Raw genomic sequence first — 26,257 nt, 5'->3', positions numbered from 1 at the left:
TGTCCAATTAATTTCTTTCTAATTTTAGTAGAGACGGGGTCTCGCTCTTGCTCAGGCTGGTTTTGAACTCCTGAGCTCAAACAATCCGCCCGCCTGGGCCTCTCAGAGAGCTAGGATTACAGGCGTGAGCCACCGCGCCCAGCCATAATGTCTGTTTTTAACTGTCCCATTTCCATCAGTTTCTGCTGGGCAAACCTTTGCATATTTAACTGCTCAATTTGAGCTAGTGGGAAAGCCAAAGAGGATCTTGGCAAGTTCTTTTTTTCCTGTTGAGCAAATCTGACACACCTAATGGAATTTCCAAGAGTCACATTAAATGTCACCCACAACTCTGGTCATCCTGATCTTTTACTGACTGCATTGTATTTCTGCAAAAATAAGACTTCGAGTAAGGTTATGCATATTTCCCATCTATCACGAACCTTTCCATTCCCTCCCAAAGAGACTATTTGATTTGGGGCCTGTTATCGGAGAGCCTAGGAAGGACATCCAGGATAGTCCGGGGAAGGGAGGTATGTGAAGGGCCGCTGAAGAGGCTTCTCTGCCTGACTGTCTCAGTGGCTCACCATAGAGCTTCTGGGTTCCGAGTTGCATCTGGGGATGAGGGAGGAGGCGGGCCACCAGGAAGGGCTAACTCGTGAGTCTAGGATTCCCGCCCGAGGCTTTGGCAGTGACCCGCGCAGGCCAGGAGCCGGCAGCCCCGGGCTGGGGGCTGAAGCAGGCGGCAGCAGCATGCGCAGTGTGGCCGCCGCCGCTACACCGCGTCTTTTGCTGCTGCCACGGCTACCCCGGCTGCTGCTGCTGCTGCTGCTCTGCCCTGCGCCGCTGTCACTTCCAGTTCCTACTTCTGCGATCCAGGTCCGGGTCACTGCTTCCCCGCCGCTGGCCCAGTCCCTCCAGGCCGCTCTCCCTCCGGGGCTCTGGCTCCGGGCAGGAGGGGACCAGCGCGAGCAGCTGAGTGGGGTCCGGAGGAGCCCGTCCGGCTGGCTTCCCAGGCAGCCGCTCCCCTCCCGCTGCCGCCCCGCGCGCCCTCGCCCGGCTCGCAGCCAGCGCGCCCAGCGAGGCGCGCCTCCCGCGCCCCCCATTCGGCTCCGCAATCCTCCACCCGCCGAGCGGCGCGGCTCTGGCAGCAAGAACTTGAGGGCAAGAATCTGACTTCCCTTTCGATTAAAAAACAATCCCTGGGCTGGAGAGGTTGCGGGCGCCGCACAGAGTTTGGAGAGGGGCGCCCCCTCCTTGCCCGCGTCCAGGCGCAAAGTTGCAGCCGCCCCTCCCCGCTGGGGCGAGGCGAGCCCAGCTCTCCAGTTTCGCCCTGGTGGCGGCCGCGCTCAGGGCAGGGTCCCAGCTCCGGCTGGGTTGAACGGTTCCCGCAGCCTTGGCACAGGCTTGCCCGCCGCTCTTTGGCCCCGTGACTCGGGAGGGCGAGCCGCTTTCAGGAGGCGGCGGCGGCGGCGCGGCTGGAGTGAGCGAGCAGCCGGAGGACAGGCGGGCAGCGGCCGAACCAGGTGACCTGCCTGGGGGCAAGGGGTCAGGGGAAGGGGAGCACTCAAGGGCCTGAGGGTGGGTTCCGAAGGACCTCCATGAGAGGAGCCGCCCTTCCTCCTCACTACCGCGGATAGAAGCCCCAGCCGTGGGGTCCATTCTCTGCCAGGGCCTCGCTGTGCGCTGAGATCCAGGGTGCGGGGAGGGGGGTGTGGGGGCTAAGGGCGCAGATAGAGGACGCGCCAAACTTAGGGGCTAGTTGTCCAGCTCTGGCTGAAGGTTTGCATCAGACCGATTCTTTTCCCCGGAACCAGAGCAGGAGTCAACAGTAGTATTTTTGATACTAATTTGATGCCCTCCCAATCCTGGGCATCCGTACATTTGGGGATGTTTTCTGCGTTGAGTACACAGGTCTGTCGCAGGAATGGTTTGTGGATGGGAAAGACCTGTCTGTACTCTACAAGGTGTTTCCAAGTGTCCGTTGTTAATTTCAAGTTTTCATTTTTCAGTCATTTAGGAACCCAACAGGTATTTGAGCTATTTCGTTTCTTAGGTCTAGACTGGAGAGCCCTCAAGTTTGTGTCTGTTCCCTCAAAGGTCTTATATTTTCATTTTTGGTTTCTTATTTTTTTTTTGATATTGGGGTGACAGACCCAATTTTTCCCCCTTTAATGTGCAGTGGGAGTAAAACTACAGTAAAGGAATATATTTTTCTATGCAACTATTTGTATTTTTGTCAATAAAAGCTTCACATAAACCAAAAAACCTTACAGAATAGGATAGATTTCAGCTGATGTACTGTAAAATATTAATAATTTTTAAGGCGGGATTCGAAGGTACAAACTGTTTTTTAAACTTATATTTGCCTGGAAAACCCATAGTTTGTCCTTGAACTTCCTATCTTAATTTTGACATTGACCATGGTAAGAGGATCTCTGATGACATCATTTGCTCCAGCCACAATTCTGGTGTTTCTTAACTGAGAGCACCTCTCTCCAAAATGTGAGGCCTGGGCCTGCCCTTGTACTTCAGCTGAGGCATTTCCAAGGATTTCTCTTCAGAAAAGTATTATGCTACATGCCAGGCAGTGCTGCAGTCCCTTCTTACATAAGCCAGCTTCAGGCCGGTGTAGGCTCTGGGTGTGCTTGGAGCAGTTAAAACAAGGGAGTGTTCTGTCTCAGTCTGGGGAGATGATTGGGGTTTTGAACAAAGTAAATTTCCAGCTAGTAATCTCATCTTGCATTTCTTTGGTGCTTAATTTTTTGGAATGCCTTCTACTTAATCTTATCTGAAACTCACCATGCCCTTGTAAAAGATGTAGGAGAGATGGCATTACTTTCATTTGACAAAGAAATAAAAGTTTAGTTAACCAAAGTCATACAGCTTACCAGTGGTAGGATCAAAACTCTAACCTGGATCTCTTGCTTTCAACCTAGGTTTTGTTTTGTTTGTTTGTTTTTACTAAAATGTGACATTTTATACAAAAAATGTTTCATTGGGCACATTTTGTGGATGGTATGTTTTCCAAGCTACTAATTTTTTCTATTCTTTTTGCCAACTCACATCTCGGCATGTGTACTTTGTTCACGAATGGCTGGCACTGTTCTTAGAGGTGAGGGCAGGAGTAACATTTTCCAAAGGAGGGTCTGTGGTTTGTATTTACCTATAGCTCACTGCCTCCTCTCCATTCACATTCAGGGCTAGCAGGTGCTCAACAGAGTGAGCAGCCAGGGCCCAGAAATTTCTGGTATTCATTTGACATCATTAGTTCAAGTATAGTATTACTTCAGTCTTTACAAAGAAACTCATTCAGGAGGAGAAATTGGAGAGTGTGAGTTTTGTTCCTTTGCAGCAATTGGTTCGTCACTATGCTTAGGAACTTAGATGCAAAGGAGGAAAAGGAGTTGAGTATCTACCATTTCTCAAGCACCTGCTATGTTCCAGGTACTAGGCTAAGTGCTTTACGTATATTATCATTTTCAATCCTCATGATAATCCCAAGAAGTAGGTAGCATTGTACCCATTATGCTATGGTGGAAAGTGAGGTTTGGAGATGATCCAGACAAACACTTCACACTGCCAGTGCAAAGCAGAGCCAGAACGTAATCACTGATGAACTTTATTTCAGAACTCATTCCCTTTTCCCTGAGCCAGACTGTTGCCCCCTAGGAACTATTGATAAATACAGGAACACCTAACCCTTTGGTTTTCAGACATGGCTGTACATTAGAGTCACCTGGGGTGCCTTTAAAAAATACAAATGTTGGGGTCCCATAACCCAGAGATTCTGAGTTAATTGGTCTGCAATGAGGCCTAGGCATTGGTATTTCTCTTTTAAAAAAATGTTTAAGTGAACTTTATATTGAAGTATAACATACATTCAGGAAATTGCACAAATCCTAATTATATAGTTTGGTGAATTTGTACAAACTGAATACACCCATATGATCAGTGCCCTGAATAAGAAACGGAACAGTATCAACACCCAGAAGCCACCCTATGCCCCTTCCCAGTCACTACCCTTCATTAAGAGGCACCATTACTCTGACTTCTAAGATAATAGATTCATTTTTTTCCATTTTGGTATTTTCTGTGAGTGGAATCATACAGTATGTACTCATCTGTATAAGGTTTCTCTCACTCAGCTTAATATTAGTGCAGGTCATCCATGTTGTTGCAGGTACTAGTGGTTTGCTCTTTTTTATTGCTGTGTAGTATTTCATTGTATGGATGTACCATATTTTGTTTTTCTATTTACTTGTTTCCAGTTTTTGGTTGCTATGAACAAAGCTGCTATGAATATCCTTCCGAATGTCTTCTGGAGAACATACATGCATATTTCTCTTGGGTTTTAAATATGGCAGGGGAACTGCTAGGTCATAAGGTGTGTACATGTTCAGCTTTAGCAGGTACTGCCCGGCAGTCTTCCAAAATGGCCAAGCCTTGTGATTATGTTTTTTGGAAAGCTCTGCAAGTGTTCTGATGTGTGTCCAGAGTCAAGAACCATTTCCCTGGTTTATCCAGAGTTCAGCAATCTAGCGACCTCAAGCGTCTACCACCAATCTGAGAACTACAAAGAAGGAGATACTGGCCTCCTTCTCAGCTTCGGATCTTCTAGACAGTCTTCTCTGCTGAACTGAGCAGCTTGCGTCCATTTTCCCATAATCCCTTGTGCTGAGCTACCTTTACACTGCTTTTCCACTCTTGCTATGGTTTATGTGTGAACACATCTGCTATTTTTGGAACTTCTCAAAGGCAGGAACCATAGCCTGATCATTCTTATAAACCTAGCACCCAGCATAGAACATGGCACATAGCAGGTGCTTATAAGTGTTTGTTAGATCAATGACTGATAGAATGACTGAGTGGTCAGAGAAGATCTGGGCTGCAAAAGAGATGTCCCATCTTTGCACAAAGACTTGTGCACTTTACTCATAGGACAGTGCCTCAGGCCGTCGCTCAGAGCCTAATTGCTTTTACTTACCTAAGCATGTTAGCAATGGGTAATCTGGTTGTTCACCCCAAAACTGATTAGAAATAGCAAATTAAATGAGATGAGGTAAGGTATGTTGAAGCACTTTGTAACCTGGAAAACAGCATCTAAACAGAACGTCGTGATGAAGGGAAAAGAGGGGCTACTGTAGATTAGATACACTGGCAGTGGCAGAAAGTCTACATGTCCATTATACCATGAAATCATAGCGCATCAGCAAAGGACACAGAAAAACTGTAAAAAGTAGACCCCAAAACACCTAACTATCCAGAGACTTTGGGTGTGGGGTTCGGCATCCTAACACACGCTGTGTGCTCTAATGACTGGAATTTGTTCCTTTTTCTGCCTTGATCTGGGTTTGATTCCTGGTCAGGGAAACCTTTTTTTCTTGACAAGTAGTATAGTAGTGCAGGGGCTAAGAGCTTGAGCTTTGGACTTGGACTGACCCAGGTTGGCCACTTATTAGGAATATGCTACCTCCTAGGGTTAAATGAGAGAAAGCAAGTAAAGCACTTTGCACCGGGCCTGGCACCGAGTAAACTCTCAATAAAAACTAGTTCCTAATTGGAATTTTAATATATCCCAGCAGATCAGTGTTCATAAATAACACTGCATTATCAAAAAAAATTCACTTAGTTCAGTTATGTTAAGCTGGCTTTGTTTAAGGAGTGAGTCATTGGTTTTTAGAAATATTTCCTCTTGAAATCTTAACATTAAAAAAATCAGATGCAGGGAAAAGGTAAACTGAACTCTCCAAGGGTTCTGAGGTTTTACACCAGTAACATTGTGAATTTAGACAGGGATAAAATTTGAAATGGGGAAAAAAAATCTAGCCACCTTATCTCTCATTTCTATGCTCTATTTGGCAGAGACCACTTATTTTTGGAAAACCGTTTTAAAAAATAAAGTCAAAGGTAAAATCCCCACATATGTCCTAATACTTAATTTGTCTCTTTGGAAGGCAAAACAAAGTTGAATATTTCTGGGCATTTTAGAGGAATGGTGATGGCAGGCTTGTCCTGTGTTCTTAAGGCTTAATAGCAGAAACTAATCCTTTCAACATTATTAGCATCTTTTGCTGACTAATTGAAGTGCTTTTTTTCCTGAACTTGAAATTCTCAGTGCCTCTCATCATAGAGAATAATTTGAATTTAGATAGAATGTATTGAAATGTGTTTAAAATTATTTATATGCCATGTTTAATTTTTAAATATTTTATTTGGAAGGCTACATAAAGTCAGTTTAAATTTCAGGGATATTGTAGCCCAGTGATATCCATGGAAAAGAGATTGGAATTTTTAACTATAGTTTCAGACAATATACATGCAGTCTTAGGAGTTTTAGGAACTGATTGTAAGAGTTCTTATTCTTTCTCCAGCTTATTGTCTTGCTGTTGTTCTCAACGCTTAGCATGGCCAATTTTCAACTCTGAAAACAATTTGTATATGGTTTCCTTTATAACAGCCCAGGACTAGAAATACGTTTGGGGATCAAGTTGTAAAGAAGAACTGGAGAAGACAAAGCAACTGAATTCTTCAGAGATGATGAATTATTCAATTGTTAACCACAGTAACTTCTTGAGCTACCATTTTGTGTTCTAATAATAGAAACAGTTTGGACGGATTCCTCTGGGAATTGAAAAATCAGGAAATCTTTTCATTCTTTTTTAGTCTATGCATAAATTAGAAGAATGTGAGAAAAGATTATTTTCAGTTTCTCATGTTTACCTGGATGAAATAGTTTAATTTTTGTGTCTTTTAAAACAGATATATTTATTTTATAATTAAAATAGTTTGAAAATTTAAAATGCACCCCAGAGCAAGATGCTTGTTGTTTTAGTTAAATTAAACAATTCATTGAATGACTTTTTATTTTGAGTGATGATTGACAAAAACATTCTCCCTTACCCTCAGGAAATAAACAATAAACCTGATAAATTGGGCATAGTTGAGGGGGGAAATCAAAATCAATGGCCATTATTAAAAAAAACACAATATGTAATATCTAAAAAGGAAAAACATTGTTTCTGAATTGGGTTGAATGTACCAAATACATGCCAAAAGGAATTCATTTTATTAGAAAATTTGATCAATGGGATCTTCCTATAAATTATCTGGTTTTAAATCTAACTCACTCTCATTTACTTTTTTTTTTTTTTTTCTGAGACAGAGTCTCACTCTGTTGCCCAGGCTAGAGTGAGTGGCGTGGCATCAGCCTAGCTCACAGCAACCTCCAACTCCTGGGCTCAAGCGATCCTCCTGCCTCAGCCTCCTGAGTAGCTGGGACTACAGGCACATGCCACCACACCCGACTAGTTTTTCTAATTTTAGTAGAGACGGGGTCTTGCTCTTGCTCAGAGCCGGTCTCGAACTCCTGAGCTCAAACAATCCTCCCGCCTCGGCCTCCCAGAGAGCTAGGATTACAGGCGTGAGCCACCGCGCCCGGCCACTCTCATTTACTTTTAATGTTGACTCTAATCCAGGCTGTTTCTGGGGACAACAGAACACCATATACCTCTTTATTAAAACCCCTCAGTCTTGGCCAGCTATCCCCTATTCCAGCCCCATTCTAATTTGGTCATATGTTAGACCTGAGGTGGCTCTACGGATCAGTTTGAGAGGTGATAAGATGTTGCTAGCACAGCATAAGGTATGCAGAGCAATTGGTGATGACATTTGGGGTTAGTACCCAAAGGAAATACAGAGTCTGGCCTTTGAATTGCAAATGAAGAGGTGTGAAGCCCTTGCTTACTAACTTTTTAGAGGGAGGTGTATGTCCATGTAGTCCAGAAGCTACTGTGTACCTGCATTTCAACAATGACATTGCCACTTCCTCTTCTGTCATCTGGAAGAAAGAGTTACAACACCAGACATCTGTCTGATTAGCTCCAGGCTTTGTCATACCCTGGAAGACTGGACCCCACCACACAGAGAGATGTATGAGTTTAGAGATGTGGATCATCCAAAATAGTATATAGTCACACATCATTTCTATTTGGCTTCTGGCAGATTTACCTTCCTAATTACGTTCTGCTTGAAAAATAGAATAAAATCTCAGCTTTGTACTTTCTTGGAGACTTGAATATTATTACAGAGATCAGACATGTCAATTGAGGGATTGAATAGGGCGATAGGGAAAAGAAGGAATTAAATTAAGGTGAGACGAAATGCAGCAGTTTGCAAAGCAGTGAGTGAAACGGTTATTAAGGACTTGTCTCACCCTAGACAATAACAAAGACGTTTCCTTACTCCTTGGAAGCCTGGATGTTATTTTAAGAGGCATCTTTAAAGTGCAAGCTCTTAACATCGTTTATGAAGAGCCCTGCCTGTGAAGCAGGCCTGAACACTAAGAAATATTTCATCTTGTAATTTGTATGTTCTTCATAGTGAGGTCTCCAGGCCAGGAGCGGTGGCTCACGCCTGTAATCCCAGCACTCTGCGAGGCCAAGGTGGGAGGATCACTTGAGCTTAGGGGTTCGAGACCAGCCTGAGCAAGAGCGAGACCCCCATCTCTACTAAAAACAGAAAAAATTAGCTGGCATGCTGACACGCACCTGTAGTCCCAGCTACTCGGGAGGCTGAGGCAGGAGGATCGCTTGAGCCCAGGAGTGAAGTTGCTGTGAGCTAGGCTGACACCACAGCACTCTAGTTCAGGTGACAAAGGGAGACTGTCTCAAAAAAAAAAAATAAAAAACAACAACAACAAAAAAGCATAACAAGTTCTGTGGGGATATTTACCGATAATTTCTGAGAAATGTATGCAAATCAAGAGAATGCAGTATTTTACTAACAAAAGAAATTTAACAACTTCTTTGGGAAAATATGCATTGTGATAATGGAAATAAACATTGACACTGTAATATAACCAGTTTACATTCTCTGAAGATGGGCTGGTATTTGGGAATGTGTTGTGTAATTGGGAAAAGTCTTGATTTGGGATTTAAAAATCGCCTTCAAGGAAAGACAACAGAATGGAAAACAATGGCTTAAGGGTTAGTGTACCTGTGAGTGACTTCTTCATTTGCCAGACTTTATATATTATATATATAATAATGTTCATTTATATATATAATAGTATTTGTTTTATTTCTCATCTTAAAACAAATTTATGTATTAGTCCCTGGCGTGTATACTAGGTGTTCAGTAAATATTTGTTAAATGGATAATGAATGGATTTTTGAGTGGAAATGAATTTTTAAAATTTCATTTAGATAGCTTGTGTATCTGTCTACATGTAGATCATTAAAGGTTGACTTTTATTTATAGAAATGATTCTTTAGTGGGTGAAAATAAGGATAAAAAGAAAGCTGGGTCTTCCTAATACAGCATTGCTCAGTTTCTTTATGCCAAGCTAAAGTTCCTGTTTACAGTTTTTTAAAATTAAAAAAAAAAAAAGAAAATTAAAGGTGTGAGAGACTAGCTCTCCCATGATATCTTATGGAAGTCCTTCTCTGCTTTTCTGTTTCCCAGGCTACTGCTTACTTCTTATGCTACCCAAACTCTCTTGATTTCATGGAGTTTTCAAGGTGGTAGCTTTGCACGTGAAGGCTGTTTAACTGTGGCTTTCTCCAAAGTGATACCAGGCAGTAACTCCACTTCCTCTTGGTGAGGTAAATGCTTTGTCAGCATTCTTCACTTCTTTCAATCATAGGCTTCGAAAAGAAGAATTTATTTTACCAAGTGATTGAAAATATACGAGCCCTGATTTATCAGGTTCTACTAGAAAAAAAATTGCCTTTCCCCCTCTCTTTCCTTGTCGGAAAGGCATCCCCAAAGGAGAGGTGTTTCTGGTGGAAGAAATATGGGTTTGAATTTTACATTGGGAGGAAAGACTGACATTCAGCGAGTATTTGTTCATGGTCTACATGGTAAGCACCGTGCCTGGCACTGTGGGCTCCTGCCTATTGGAAAGAGGCAACGTGTATATGCGAATTTAACAGCATATAGCAGTGTTTGCCTAGGTGTCCAAGTTAGTGGTTCCAGAGTCTAGAGCCTAAATGCAAGAGGAGTTCAGAAATAGGGAAGCCTGTTGTGTACTGAGGTGTAGTGTTTGGGGAAAACCCCATAGAGGGGGAGTGATTTAGGAAAGGCCCTGAAGAATAGCTAGGATTCAGATGGTTGATAGAACTTTCTTAAGGAAAAGTATAAATATCAGAGAGTGAGGAACAGTGAAGAAAGAGGATTCTGGGGCATTTAAGGAGATGATGGTGACAAATGATGGGCTTGCTAAGGTGAGACCAGCTTGGGAAGAAATTTGAATGTTAGGCCGAGGAGAACGGACTTGATCTTCGGTTATATCAGGCTTTTGTGGGATGATGTTGCTGTGCTTTGAGAGACATGGGTGCTGAGAGCACCATTTCTGATGTCTCTAATATCTGAGCTCCAGAATGCCCACTTCACAGTGTTCGGATTGTTTCCTAGGCACAAATCCTCTTTGGAATAAGATGGAGCAAAATTAATTAATTAACTGATTAATTAATTGATGTCTGTTAGGCATACTTTTGAAAAAGTGACTCACATGGAGATATAATCAAGGAGTGCCAAAAAGTCTTTGCCAAATGAATCACTAAAGGTGATCTCTAAGTAAAGAAAGAAAATGATGATAACTTTGGCACAACATCCTTTCCTCTCAGATTAGCTGGTGTTAGAAGGACTTTGGGCGTGTAATTTGTAGCCTTTCAAATTTCATGTTAGCCCTTCTGGCTGCGGGTGAATTACTTTGCTGTGTCCCACTGTGCTCTCGCTGTAACTAGGAGCTAGTTTTAGAGCATGGGTATGAACAGGTGAGTGTGGTGTCTGTCATTTATGCTCTTTTACAATAAAAAGAGTTAAAAATATAGCCAATTCCAGCAACTCGGTGAAATCCTACAGTTCTTTCCAGTTTCCCTTCTCTATAACGATTAGGTCATGGTAGTTTGTGATGGGATTTAAAGGAACCTCTATTACTTGCGACAGGCCAGCAATTGTGGACTTTGCCCCTACTCGGCACACAGCCCAAAAAATTCACAACCATAGAATTTGAAGCACATTTGGTCACCTCACAGTCACAGGGCTTAATTTTGCAGATGAGTGCAGGTACATCTCACTTTAGATGATAGATGTTTCCTGGAAAGTTGCATGGAGATTGGATTTTTTCTTTCCTGAGTGATAGTTCTTTCTGAATTGATTATACTTTTTGCAATGCTTTTTGTTCAGTTATGATTAATCATGTATTGGCGAGAGCATCTAAACTTTCACTAATTAATCAGATATCCATTGAGCACCTACTACGTGACAGGCAGTCTTCTAGACAGTGAGGATACAGAAGTGAAAAAACAATTTTAACTGGCGTCATGGGCTTATACTCTAGGTATAATGTACATTTAAGTCTCTCGTGTACACAACATCCTGTCGATCAACCAATGAATGGTTATTTATCAAGTATCTTGTATATGTTGAACATTGGGGCCAGAGATGTGGAGGAATTTGGACTTCAAAGAGCTTACCTTCTAATTGGAAATCCAGAACTAATCTTGACACCCACAGAATGAATAAAGAATATTGGATTGATAGGCCACTGACAGCTTAAGTGTGCTGCATCTCTACAGGCTGTAAGGCTGTAGCTATTCAGAAGAAAGAAACGCGAAGGTAGGTCAGTGGAGGGCTTTATGGAGGGTGATAGGTGAAACTACCAGAGAAGCTGCTGCTGAAAGCCACCTGCAGTGACTCTTTTTTTCCATGGCCTTCCTTTCTCCCTAGTCTTTGTGTAGGGCTTGTGTACCACCAGTCTCTCCTGTATATTCTGCTGGGCTCTAGGGCTCCAACCCTAAACCCTAGTAGGTTCCTAGGAAAGCAGGGGCTGCAGGAGCCCTCTCTTCATAGGCGAGGCTCCTCCCTAACTGCCTGGACTGTTAAACAGGCAGAGAGGAGCTGTTGACTACTGAAATTTCTGAGGATATCCTCATCGTCTTCATATGTTTACCTTGATTTTCTCATCACGGGGATCTCTAAAATAAATAGTACTGTGAATATCCAGGGTATTTGTTTCTCCTTTATATCAAAGGACAAGGAAAAAGCATAAAGGATGTTGCATATTGATTTGGGAACACACGTCTGGGCACTCTTCAATATCAAAATGGATTATTTTCCAAACGTTCATTTGTAAGTTATTGTTGGTAACACAGAAAACATTTTCCCATAGAAACAAGATTCTGCACGGTGATTATTTTTTCTGGCTGGCCCACAGCAGCCTATTTAATAATGTGGCTGAACTATAGCACTCACAGAGACTAAGTGGCAGGTGTCATGCTATGTCTCTCAGAAAATCTGTTCCACATTCCAATTTGGAACACTAGGAAGTCAGTTTCCTTCTCTGAAAGGAGGGGGTGGGGGCATTGGGGAGGACACCCCCAGGTCTGGCACACAGATGCTCCAGCAGCTGAGGCATCACTCGTTCACCCCCACCCCTCAAAACTGGCAGCCAGTGTGACTCCTGCAAAGGCTCTGATGACAGGAGCATAGGAGGAGGGGCGGAAGCAAGCCACGATGGCTGGCTGGCTGTGGGGCAGCTGGGTTTAGGCCTCCTGCTTCCTGTCCTTGGCTTGGCAAGTGCTATTGACAAGAGATTTCATCTTTCCCTTTCCTTTATGCCCGTTCTCTTTTTGGTGAGATTATTCAAAACCAGTTGTTCTCTTTTGCTCTCTCTGTTTTTAATGCTGCTACTGGCCCCACCAAGATGCCTATGTCATTCCTCATTCATTCCCCTTTTTCCTGAACAATGAGTACTCAAATAAAGAATAAGTCTCTGTCATGGAGAAAGTGGGTTTTCCCCTAAAAGAGTGCTGACAAGGAAGAATGGAAGTCATAAGGTGTGATATGGTGATGCTGAGATGACCATCAGAAAGTAGATTTGGTGACTTTGAAATGAAGGTGAACAGTGAGGGGTTAAGCTCAGATCTTGGCTCCTATCATAGGAGCTCTATGGAGCTGAACTTCCTGGCTCTGAATTCTATGAGGTTCAAATAATCTAGGAGTCCCTATTAGTTATGTAAAGTGACTCTATAGAAACCCACAGAGACAAAAACATAGATAGTTAAAGCTGTCCATGATCACAGTCCAAATGCCATTATACAGTGGCAGCAAGATAGAGCCAGAATTTATAAATAGGTCATTTCAAAATGATATTTTGAAAAATCAGCTTGTAAACAGGTAATAATTATGTTAGGCTACAATACCCCAGACTCCTTTTACTCTCATTCTGTACTACCCACCACATTTATAATTATAATTTGGCTTACCATACTCTATTGGAAGAGAATGCTCTGGTCATAAAACAGGGATATCTAGTCCTATTAGTGGTTCATTTTTTTTAGTAAAAATTAAGAAATTGGCATTTTGGTTTATGTATTGGCCTTTTGTGAGCTTGGCTAGCATGAGTCCATTCTCAAGCACCTCAAAAATTGAAGACCAGATTCTGGACCTTGGGGACCCAGCCAAGATGCTGCCTTTGAAAGCCTCTATTCAGATGATGGACCAGCAGGCCTCTCACTGAACTCCTTTAGTCAAAGATACCTCTCACTTTCCAGATGGGAAGCGGAGACTCAAAAAAGTGGTGTTGCTTTCCTAAGGTCCTCACAGCTGCTCAGCAGTGACAAAGCTGGGATTGGAGTCAAGATTTTCCCACCCTCATATCACTGCTTTTTTCAATACACTGTATGTTTTTACAGCTACAGGCACAAGTTAGATCTTGTTCCCTAAATTGCTGAAATGGAGAAAAAGTGAGGAAATAAGAGTGGAGTAGACAGCAGGGTTTGCTTTCTTAAGTTTGCTCCATATCAAGTAGGAACAGTTATTATTTAAAACCAGGCAGGGTACAAATGCCATCCACTATATTCTAGTAAGTGGAATGCCAGTGGGTAATGAGTCCAATTTCTGAGCTAAGAGCATTATTTGTTGCTGACTTTGTGACTGCTTTTAGTAGGAGCTATGTGCAAGCATTCCAGATCACGTTCACAGAGCCAGGAGCGGTGCCACCCAGTGAAATATGACTAAGCAGCTCAGATTTGCTTGCTCCGTTGCACTACGTAATGACATTTCCTCCAAAGTTCAGGGGTTAACAGAGGCAGCGTGCTCAGCTGTGAGAATTAGAAAATGTGATTCAAGATGAGCTAAGTTAATTTAAGATTTTGCTCAATAAGAACAAGGAAGAGCTAGAATGTTCCTAAATATTTGGAATCTTTTTTTTTTTTTTGCTTTTGAATGGGCCTGAAACGTAAGCTATATGTCCTTGGGGTCCCACTGAATCACTTGCTTTTCAGTTGATTAAACTTTTAAACTCTTGAGTGATAGAGCCTATTGTGATCACCTCCAACCCTAAATTAACTTTCTTTTTTTTTCTTTTTTTTTAATTTCAGGATATTATGGGGGTACAGATGTTTAGGTTACGTATGTTGCCCTTGCCCCCCTCCCCCCACAAGTCCGAGTTTCAAGTGCGTCCGTCCCTCGGATGGTACACATTGCACTCTTTGTGTATGCATATACCCATCCCCTCCTCCCCCCTCCACCCTGCCCGACATCCAATAGATGTTATTCTTATATGTGTACTTATGTGTGGATCAGTTAATACCAATTTGATGGTGAGTACATGTGGTGCTTGTTTTTCCATTCTTGGGATACTTCGCTTAGTAGAATGTGTTCCAGCTCTATCCAGGAGAATACAAGAGGTACTATATCACCATTGTTTCTAAATTAACTTTAAATGGAAGTTGATTGGGTGTTACTGATGTCATATGACATTAAAGACTAATAATTCTGAACCAGAATGGGGTATGACTTCTTTTCTTAACCAGCATGTGGCTGGGCTGCTGTGACTGGTTAACTCAGGTGGTTAGAGCATGATGCCAAGGAAATCAGGAGGCTGAATGTCATTGCAGGTGGCCTAGATGGTTTAGCTTGGGTCTGTAACCACAGGCTGGACCCCCACCGGACTAACACCTCACAAACATAGACTGTGCCTCACAAGGTAGAACTGGTTAAACAAATAGGAGGAGCTTAGTGCAGTCCTTGCCCACTTCTGACAAATGTGGCCAAGTGCCTGCCGAGTCAGAGCTGCCCCTTGAAATGGGAAGGACAGCACAGGAACCAGGCAACACCCCTGTGGAGACAATCTTGTCATACGGGAGATTTTCTCTTTGCTGCGATCAGTTGAATGAGTCATTTTAGAGGTTGTAACAAACTTGCTGCAGATGGTACAGATGCTTCTCGTGTTGACAGTAGCAAGGGATTTCTTTTTGTATGCAAACTCATGGATTGCTTTTTCATTTTTTTCTATGTCTCATGGAAACATGAAGTATGCATGCAGGGCTACAATGCCCCTCAGAGCACTTTCTTGTGTATTTTTATTGGTTCCATCACTTTCCTGCTCTGCGACTTCACTGCTCTGAATCTTAGTTTACTTATCTATGAAATGGGGAAAATAATTGTACCCACGCAGCAGTCATGCTGGGAGAATCAAATGCAAAAAAATATATGTTTGTATCTTAAGTCTGTTCAGGCTGCTCGAACAAAATACCATAAACAGAGTGGCTTATGAACAAGAGAAATGTATTAATATTTCTTATGGTTCTGGAGGATGGGAAGTCCTAGATCAAGGCACCAGCAGATTTAATGTCTGGTGAGGTCCTGCCTACTGTGTCCTCACATGGTGGAAGAGATGAGGCAGCTCTCTGGAGCCTCTTTTATAAGGGCGCCGATCCCATTCATGAGAGCTTTGCCCTCATGACCTAATCACCTCCCAACAACCCTAGCTCCGAATACCAACACATTGGTGATTAGGTTTAAACAGGAATTTGGGAAGGACACAACCATTCAGATCGCGGCATATATAATCTCCAAGCATGGTGCCAGGCGCATAGCAGGAGCTCAGTAAATCAGTAAGTGGTAGCTCTAAGATTAGTGTGAAAATGGAACAAGGGATTGGGGGAGTTTCTTCTCATGTACTTCCTTGCTTTTGTCAGTTTATATGTTGAAACTGAGAACTACTCCAAAAGATTCTATTTGTACAGCCACAAAATTATTAACTTCTGTGCAGTTTATGCTGGCAGATCCCCAATAGTTCGGAATTAACACCTGGTGTTTAGTGGATTGAAAATAGGTTTTGCTATCATTGTGGATATCCAGAATGGAAAAATGTGGAGAAACATTTAAAAATTAAATGTCTAGTCTGATTACATCTGCTGATGTAGGAAATGGACCTTAGGTTGGCTATATGTAAATACTTTTAAAAATTTTGAAATGAAGTTTAATTCTTGTCTCTCCTATTGCTTACCCAGAGTAGAGTAAATGTTTTTGTTGTTAAACTTAAACCTTGCCTCATCTGATGGCAAGAGTGGTACCTTGAAATCATCTAACAATAGTCTAAGAAGCAGTACTTTTTTTCTTGTCTGAGTCACAGTAGTAGTGGTAAGATAAGTGGAGGGAGGAAATCCTACTGTTCATCCGACCTTCACAGATCCAACTGGAACTAACTGGCTTATTTCTGGACTGAAATAGGTATAAAGAAAGTTCAGCTAATCTGGGACTCGGGCACATACCAGGGACACTAAACAGGCTAGTGAGGCTTGTACAGGGTGCTAGAATATTAGTATCATCATGACTGTGTCATGATTTGACTTTCATTTTGAAAAATTTCATTGAAAATGACTTTGAAAAATGACATACAGCATAAAATGTGCAAATTTGCATTACCTTTTCTTATTTTTTATTTATTTATTTTTTGAGACAGAGTCTCGCTCTGTTGCCTGGGCTAGAGTGCCGTTGCATCAGCCTAGCTCACAGCAACCTCAAACTCCTGGGCTCAAGCGATCCTCCTGCCTCAGCCTCCTGAGTAGCTGGGACTACAGGCATGTGCCACCATGCCTGGCTAATTTTTTCTATATATTTGTAGTTGTCCAGCTAATTTCTTTCTATTTTTTTAGTAGAGACAGGGTCTCGCTCTTGCTCAGGCTGGTCTCGAACTCCTAACCTCAAATGATCCTCCCACCTCGGCCTCCTAGAGTGTTAGGATTACAGGCGTGAGCCACCACACCCAGCCTGCATTACCTTTTAACAGGTTCCAGTGCTTTGCAGACAGAAAGGGGAATTGGATCTCCAGTCTGTCTGTATAAATGAGTGGGGTTAGTTCTAGGCAAATGGCTTATACCGTTATCTACTTTTCCTTGTTCTTCTCACACCCTCTCCACATTGAGAGACTTTCCTTGCTTTCTCCTAGTTGGGCACCAGAGCCCTTAACATCATGGTCTCTAGACTTGGTTTCACACTTCTCATTTCCACTAAGATATAAATGACTGATAATGACTTAAAGTGTTGTGTTCCCTCCAGATATTAATAATATTTCCATTTTCTTAAGCGACCTATCTCAAGTCTCCTACAGAAGAAATTTTGGGGTGGAATTTTCAATATCATTTAATTTGGGGCTTAGGAGGGTGTAGTGTAGTGAAGGGTGTTTGTGGTTATATCAGATCTTCCAACTGCTCTGAAATAATAATCCTTAGGCATTGCCTTCTCTACTAGTTCCCAGAGGCCTCTTCCAACTCCTTCCTGTGTAGTTCCTAGTGCTACAGAATAGGCTTGCAGTGAGAAGAACAATGTCTGTTGATAAATAAACTAGAGTATATTGGGATTTTTTCAAAAGGGAACTGTGTGCAGTCCAGGGACCTTCCCTCAAGCAGATGTAATGACTCTTGCTGATATGCATTTCATTTTCTGGTCAGTTTATTTGTTTTCAAATTCAGTCAAGTACCAGTACAAGTGACTAATACTGGTGTTGCTGTGTATAGGCAGTCAACAACCCTGCATAAGGAACAACTAAAAACAAAAGGGGGAGGTTTTTATCATAGCTTTTGTTCTCATGCTTTCTTCTGCTAATATTTAACTTCTGCTTATTATTGTAGACTCCACCCATCTTTACCATAGTCACCAAATACACTTATCCACATGCACATACATATGTACACTCCCATTAGGAATTATGGACTAAAAACAAGTGAATTTCTTGCTTTGCTATCATTTTGGCATAGATGACATTAACACTTTCCCACTTGATCAGTTCTAAGGGGGACTCAGTAAGTCCAGAATCTCCTGGGATACTAGACACTCTCTCTAGAGTCTATTGTATGTTGTTCATCCAGGCTTTGACAAACTGAAACAAACTCCTGTCAATTTATTCCTGGAAAACTTTGAATTTTATATTGTAGTGTTCAGAAATATATTTAGATCATAGTGTTATTTAATCCTTCAGTAATATTAGCATTACTTTTACTAAGAGTATATCAATTTCTCATTTTTAGATCCAGCTGGGCTCTTCAGTCATTTTAACTTCGAATGTAAAACATTGATTGATTAAATGAATAGTAGAGTTGTGAATCCCAGAACAGGCAGACTTGTGTAGGCTCCCATTTGCATGTATCTTTATTGACCCCCCCAAACTTGAAAAAAATGGTATTATATATTTTCATTCTAGAAACAGATTTTAGGTCTTCAAGAATATGTACAAAAAGAAGATAAAAATTTTGTCTTGATGTGGCTCCCAGAAAATATGCAGATTAAAAATGGAACAAATGGCTCTGCCTGATGGGAAGAAAGACCCTTCAAAATCCTAGGCCCATTACCAATCATGTCCCATATGAAAAGGTACATTTTATTCCCATCACCACATTTGGGGAAAACTGATGCAATCTGTTTTCTTCAGGAGATTTCTAGGCATCCTGAAACAAAATGTTTTTAGAAGGGGCATTTCCATCCAGAAGGTGAGCATCTGGTTACCTATAGATATGTATATCTACATTGTTGGCTGGCAAATTAATAGATTGTGCCTGTGCTTCAGAATACTTCTAGTCCCAAATATGTATTTTTGAGACTAGAAGAAGTCTCAATACATTTTAATACCTTGACTACATCTTAAACTTAACAATTAAATTGTATTTAAAACAAGAACAACTGATTGGTGTCTTCCCTAGAGACAGTAGCCTATCAGAATGATAGTTGAGACTGGCAAAGTGAAATGTTTTATTTATTTAATGTGTTTTTGCTGAGAGTTGAGTAATATCAGGAAGGCCAGAGATCATATCTGGAAAAGTCACCTAATGCCAGGAAGAACCTATAGGCTCAGACATGCAAAGGTTCAAATCCATGAAGATGAACTGAGAGGGGGAAGATGAAGCAGCAGAAACCAGGAACTGAGGCTGGGAGCAAAAGGCAGACCTGGGCAGAAAGTTTGGGCAACTTGGAGTCAGGATCCCAGGCAGGTGGGATCCAGTGGGCAGCAGCAGGGAGGAGGGGGAGCAGAGAGAAAGGCACTTCTGACAGCGCCCCAACTGAGTACAGTGAATAAACTGTGAAGATGAATGTGTGTCAAAAAGGCTCCACCTCCTTTTTTGTGGACTACTGAGGACATTCTGTAGGTGATCGGCATTAATTATAACTTATGCTTATGAGCTTCCTGTAACTGGGCCGATAGTATCAATACGCTCAGGTCAGAAGTGTGGCTCTGAGCATGCATTGTGCATTTCCTGGTGGGCGCTGCCTTCTCAGCTTGGCTCTCATTTCCCATTACCGCTTCTCTCTGACTCACTGATGGCCTGCCACATGTCATTAGGCGGCTCAGCTGCCGCTCTCATTTCTCCCAAAGGTATACTGAGGTTTGTGTCTTGGCTTTTACATTTTTTCTTCTGAGAGCCAGAGGAAGTGGGCCTTTGATAGTTTTGTTCGTTGAGTTGAATACTTACAGTGTCTTACAGTTTCAATTTGCCTTTCTCGTAGGTATTTCATCCTGATGACCTTTATTCAGGGGTCAATTTCTCCAAGGTTCTGAGTACTCTTTTAGCTGTCAACAAAGCGACAGAAGGTAAGCAGGGCTTGTGATTTGTGAGTTCTGGGTGACATTTTTGCATCCATATGTTTCTGATTACTCCAGGAGCCAGCTATGGCCAGGATTGTTTGATTGGTGCAAATTTTCCCACTGCCCCTCAAATAAAGCCCAACAAGCATCAAATGCTTTAATTTTTCAAGGTTTAGCATTTAGACACACTTATGGCCGATGTTCTCCTAATGCATTTAATATAAAGATAAGAACCAAGAAAATATTTCATTCAAAGCTCCTGAGTAGCCAATTGAGTATAAGAAGACAGAAAATAAAAAAGAAAAGACCAGTTCCCTTTTTCATAAAGTTTACAAAATACAGTCGTCACTTCCCTTTCCCCATTAGAGATATATTTTTTCATTGTTTTCCGTATGTCTTGTCCATATAAAGGAATCCTTCGGTAACCTTGCACCAGAAATGAAGCCTTGGATTCGTAGAGAGTGAAAAGAATATCTTTTATTTAAATGTTTAACACTCATTACTATGGAGGTATTAAATATAAATCTTAAGTGTGAAGAAAATGATGATAAACAGAGTATAATTTTACTCCTTCTGTGATACAGTATTTTACCAACAGCAGGGTAGTAATAATCACAGTTAAAATGCTTTGAGCTCTTACCCTGGGTCTAGGCTGTCCTAAGAGCCATCAATGGTTTCATTCAATCTCTGAAACAGCCCTGGGGGGTAGGTATTATTATTATCATTAGGTCCATATTACAGATAAGGAAAGTCAGGCCCACAGTTGCCCAACTAGAAAGTGGCTGACTGGGATTCAAACCCACATCTGACTGACTCCGGAGCCCTTCTGCCCAAACACAGGTCTTGCTGCTCAAACTGTTGGAGAGACGACCGGCTGTGTACCCAGCACTGTCAGGTGCTACAAAGGAAGTGGAAGATATGGTCCCCACTCTTGAGAAAATTACTGTCTATTTAGGGAGACTCAACTTACCCACGTGAAACAATTAGAGAACAAGAGCAGACAATGTAATCAAGTGCCAAATAGGATGGAGCATCTAGGAAGCTATCAAGTAATTATAGTTTTAGTCAAAAGAGCTGTATATAATAGCAATACATGTAAAAATACTTCTCCAAAGTTGTTCTTTTGCTTTTTGGGGAAAAACATGCTTTTGAGCTATTATAAGGCGTATAGCAGAAAGTACAGCTAATTCAAGCAACTATATTTAACACACATGACAACTATCCAGTTCTAGACAGGGAGGATCGTGTAATTCTAACATTATGCCACACAAATTATACGTTCCTTTGCCAAACTCTCCTAGCAAGTTTTACAGTCTCTTCACTTGCCACAGATATTTATAAAAATACAAGGAGGTGAAAGTTAAAACCCACAGCATCAAGGAAATTACTTGGATACTGAGCTTGTCGCCTAGGGAATGTTTGGGCTTTAGACTTTTGCAGTTTATGTCTTTTAAAAATAAATGAAGAGGAAAAGAACCCTTATTTGAATTTGTCAAGAAGCCAACTTCTCTCTTTTGTACACTCTCAGCATACTGAAAACATCCAGCTCAGCCCTGGCCTGATCAAATTTCACGAGGTTTCAAGGAAGAGAAAACTCCTGAGTTTGATTTAAAAAAAAATAAATTGTTCTAGTAGTGAGATCGCATCTTTCCCAGACACACACTCTCTCTCATTCTCATTCTCCACCCCTCCACACACACAGCGGGGAGATTTTACATTATATATGCCACATGTATTGTTACATGTGAGTAAGAAAAGAACCACTGAGTTATGGGCCAAAAAACAAAGAGAGAAATTTGAAATATTTCAACGTAGTAAGAGCCTCAAACAGCTGTTTGGTACCCAATATAGTTCTGCCTTGGATAACAGGGCATGCTATTGCAACTGGTTCACGAGGGAAGAATTGTAGGGAAATGGGTTAAGAGAAAATGTGGTTCTGTCGCTGTTTTTCATTCTACTGGAGAGCAATGGCCAGTAAGGTTAAGAATAAGAAGCTGGTCACCATAAAAGGATGGGGTGGCGGGGAGGGGGCTGAAATACACTTGGCATGCTCATAATGACAGCAGAGGTACAGCCAGGATGCCTTAGATAATGTCCCATGAAAGATAATGTTATGTTGTAGATGTTTTTCTGCCCCGAGTGCTTCCTTTACCATGCCTTTTCCTCTTTTCACAGATCAACTGTCAGAAAGACCATGTGGACGTTCCTCTTCTCTTAGTGCTGCTAATAGTTCTCAGACAAACCCACAGGGAGCAATTTCTAGCACAGCTCCAGGGCTGCAAAGGCAGTCAAAGGCAGTGGTAAGTATAGTCCCCAGTTCCCTCTGTTTGTTTTAAAATCCATAAAATTAGATCGATATCTTAGTTGCATCTCCATATGTGGGGAGACAGCCATCGTGTTTGTTTTGGATGTCACTGAGAAAACCAGTTAGAAACCGAGCACCAATTCAGGCTGGCCTGATGGAACAAATCAAAGGCATGTGGAGTGGAGAGTCGAAAAAATCCAAAAAATTGGGGTGGGAGTCTCAGCTCTGTCTCTTACTAGAATTGGGCCAGTCACTTAACTGAGAATGCTATGCAAATGTAAGTCATTACGGCTACTTCCTGATGGCTGTTTGCTGGGATTTTCCCTATCTGTTGTTTTATTAGGAGAACTAGATGGTGCCTGACACATAGTAGGCAATGAATAAATATCAATTACTATCTTCATCGTTGTCATTTTTATTTTTCTCTTGGCATTCCAATTGAGCAAGATCCAACTTTAAATATCAGTCTGTGATGAACTTCTATATTGGGATCTCGCAGTTGTCTTTGTATTTGGTCTTATTGAGAGCTTTTATTTGGGAGAAAACACCTCATCTTCTGCTTGTTGGGTGGAACCTTTATTCCCTGTAAGCCCCCATGAACTATCACTTCCAAAGCACTTAAATTGGGGTTTTTAACCTTTTTGAGATCACAGATCCCTTCGAGAGGCTGATGAACACTATGGCTCTACATCCCTTGCACCCTCTCAAACTGTATACAGAAGCTCATGTGTATAAACTCATTGGGGCAAAGATTCATTGTGCTTATCAGATTCTCAAAGGGGTCTGTGATCCTCAAAAAGCCCAATTCGTACGTAACAGGTTAGGAACTCCCAACTTAGGTAGCTATGGAGAATTTGATCTTTGCATATGTATAAGTCTTAGACAAATTAAGATATTCGTAGTAATTGGGAGATGAGAGGCAGGTTTTATGAGAGTAGGTTAGTACATCTTGGTCATATTATGTGAGCAATGTGTGCATGTTGGGCAGGGGGAGGTGGAATAGTTTATCACTCTACTTTGTTACTTGGCTTAGTTAAATACATATATTTAGATAATTGATAGAGGGAGAGGGAAATGAAAGCTATGACACCCTCCAAAATACACATTCTCACAAATGCAAAAGTTTGCATAGTTTTGAGGGGTTTGTTAATCTCCCCTGAGACCCATAAATGGGTCTTTAATGGGTTTTTAACTCCTAAGTTAAACTTAGGAGTTAAAAACCTAGGAATGAGTTGGACCTGGGGTTTTATCCTTGGTTACCCCACTTTATTTGCCTAAATCCATATCATTTCTACCTCTGCTTCATTTAGATGAGTGCTTAATCTGATGTGGGTTTTGTTTCTTTAGGAGATGACGGAAAATGGAAGTCACCAGTTGATAGTAAAAGCAAGATTCAACTTTAAGCAGACTAATGAAGATGAACTGTCAGTCTGTAAAGGGGACATCATTTACGTCACTCGAGTTGAAGAAGGAGGCTGGTGGGAAGGCACATTAAATGGGAAAACAGGCTGGTTCCCTAGTAATTATGTCCGAGAAATTAAATCCAGTGGTAAGTGAACCTTTTAAAAGCCTTTTTGCATGTGACTCTTGTACTTTCTTGGTGTTCTTGCTAAAAATCTTGTAGTTTTAATTGGTTAACAGAAACTGGTTATACATATATGTGAATGTCAAAAATAAGACTAGAACAGAACTGGGAAAAAAATCTGTGGTTAGATATTTTGAAACAAAGTTGTATTTAGATTACATAGAGGCAGCAAAAAGCTAAAAAAGCAAAGGAATTCAAAGCTTAGACAACTGTTCCATCTTAGCTATGTCCCTTTATGTCTACTAATTCTAGCTCATGTAATATAGTACATAGTCCTTCCTGCTACTCTAAAACTCACCAAGGCAAAATACAATAATAAGAGAGGCCATGTGCTAACTTCCTTTTTTAGCCCTAAGCCCTTTAAGCAGACGTAAGACTACATGCCTCAGAGATGTGTGGAGAGATAGCAATCATAGGGCTGCAGGAAGCTGTCTGGCCTCTTTGATTCGGAACCAGATTGCTTGCCCTTAACTCATTGCATACTGCTAGCCGCTTGCCCTTTTTCTGCAACAATATCCAGAGAATGAAATCTGATTGCTCTTCAGTAGTCCTTAGAGTTTTTTTCTTGTAACTCACTTGCCCTTTATTATTTAAGAAGGTAAGTTCTGCTTATATTACAAAAAAAACCCCGAATCTTTATACATAAAAATATGTCACAATATAGATAAAAGAGTGTTCAGTCATTCACATCATTACATCTCTTCATTTTGCAAAACTATTTACACCAGGGCTCCTTTGAGTGGTTAGCTCCTCAGTGCATTATTTCTTTTGTTAATGTCTTCATTGCTTCTTTAATGCCTCAAATTGATACAATTAATTAATTAATTAAATTATAGACACACTGTAAATAAAATGAAACGTCACAAAAATATATAGTTGACCCTTGAACAATGTGGGGGTTAGGGGTCCCAAGCCCCTGCACAGTCAAAAATCCTTATATAACTTTTGACTCCCTGAAACTTAACTATTAATCGCCTACTGTGGATCGGCAGCCTTACTGATAACATCAAGTCGATTAAGACATATTTTGTATGTTATGTGCATTATATACTGTATTTGTACAATAAAGTAAGCTGGAGAAAAGAAAATGTTATTAAGAAAATCATAAGGAAGGAAGAGAAAATACATTGACTATTCATTAAATGGAAATGGATCATCATAAAGGTCTTCTGTCTTTGCTGTCTTCACATTGAGTAGGCTGAGGAGGAGGAGGAAAAGGAGGGGTTGGTCTTGCTGTCTCAGGGTGACAGAGCTGGAAGAAAATCTGCTTATAAATGGACCTGTGAAGTCCAAACCCGTGTTATTCAAGGGTTAACTGTAGAATGTAGATAATAAAACTTCCTCTTCCCTTTGCTCCCTCCCCCAGATAACCACTGTTAGGAGCTTTTCCCTAAAGCATTTAAAATAAAATTTAGTTTGCACAGTTTTCTGTGTTCTGTGTTGGGCGAAAAGGGGCCTCTCCTTTAATGTAATATGTTTACAAACAGATTTATGTATGTGGAGACTTCTTAGCATTTTTATTCTTTTATTTTTATTTTCTGTTGTTCAAAACTTATACTTTATTTTTCTTGAGTATTTATGTTTATGCTTTTTGTCACTATCCACACTGGTTATTTTTAAAAAGCCTGAGTCACTTTGTGATTTTAGTCCCAATATAACAATCATCCCCTCACTCTTAGAATTCCTTTGCCTTTGTCACTTTGCCTTTTTAGCATTTTTAATTGCTGGAAATTGAGAATTTTCTTTTGAGCCCTGAAGTATTTTCACAGACCTTGCCTGGAATTTTCTTGGTTTTGATGATTTTCACAGATGATTTTTACCGCTTGCTAAATCTTTCAATTGACATAATTTGGTTGTCAGAATCCCTAAATGATTTTTCAGATTCACTCTAACCTTGTTCCCTGATTCAGTGTCTCCATGTGCAAAACTATAATAAAAGGAGCAGCTCCTGTTGCCTTGTTTGGGAACTCCAAGCATTGTTGAGGAGACATGGGAAGTGGATAGCATGCCCTCACTTTCATGGCCCTCATTATAATGTCCCTCACTGTTTGCCTGGTAGCATAGTCTGGCCACTCCCTTATGGACTTCCCTAGGCTGTTTGTCCTGGTCTTCCCACCCTTCCCTTTAAATTTCTCCTATACTCTCTTTGGTTTAGAACTCAGTTTAGGACTCATGTGGCAAGCTCCAGCTCTGATTTGAGCACTTAGGTAACCCCTAGAAGCATCTAACCCAACTGTCAGGGATAGGTCTGGGTTGCTTGGGTCAGGGAAGCCCTGGAACTAGAAGTACATGCAGCAACATCTCCTGTAGCTTCCTAATTGGCATCCCTACTCCTGTCCTTGTCACTCCTATACTTTAATCTAAACTCAGTAGCCAGAGTGACTGTTTGAAAATGCAACTTGGGCCATGGCCCCCCATCTCAAAAAGAGTAAAGGCCAAGGTCATCACAATAGCCTACAAGGCCCTCTAAGATCTGGCCTCCTGTTGCCCCTCTGGCCTCTTCTCTGACCATACTCCT

At 41.4% G+C, this 26,257-nt stretch overlaps 1 protein-coding gene across 1 annotated transcript in view; it reads left to right on the top strand.

Moving 5' to 3' along the window:
- ARHGEF6 (Rac/Cdc42 guanine nucleotide exchange factor (GEF) 6) overlaps window positions 1-26,257 on the top strand; it is a 109,651-nt gene that overhangs the window by 9,332 nt on the left and 74,062 nt on the right. Inside the window, exons 3-5 of the mRNA XM_012655488.1 lie at window positions 19,771-19,855; window positions 22,025-22,149; window positions 23,502-23,703. Coding sequence (XP_012510942.1) covers window positions 19,771-19,855; window positions 22,025-22,149; window positions 23,502-23,703 — 412 coding nt within the window. The remainder of the gene's footprint in view (window positions 1-19,770; window positions 19,856-22,024; window positions 22,150-23,501; window positions 23,704-26,257) is intronic.

Source organism: Propithecus coquereli, unplaced genomic scaffold (assembly GCF_000956105.1).
Source record: "Propithecus coquereli isolate 6110/MARCELLA unplaced genomic scaffold, Pcoq_1.0 Scaffold478, whole genome shotgun sequence".
NCBI lineage: Eukaryota > Metazoa > Chordata > Mammalia > Primates > Indriidae > Propithecus > Propithecus coquereli.
This window is presented reverse-complemented; position numbering and strand designations above follow the sequence as displayed.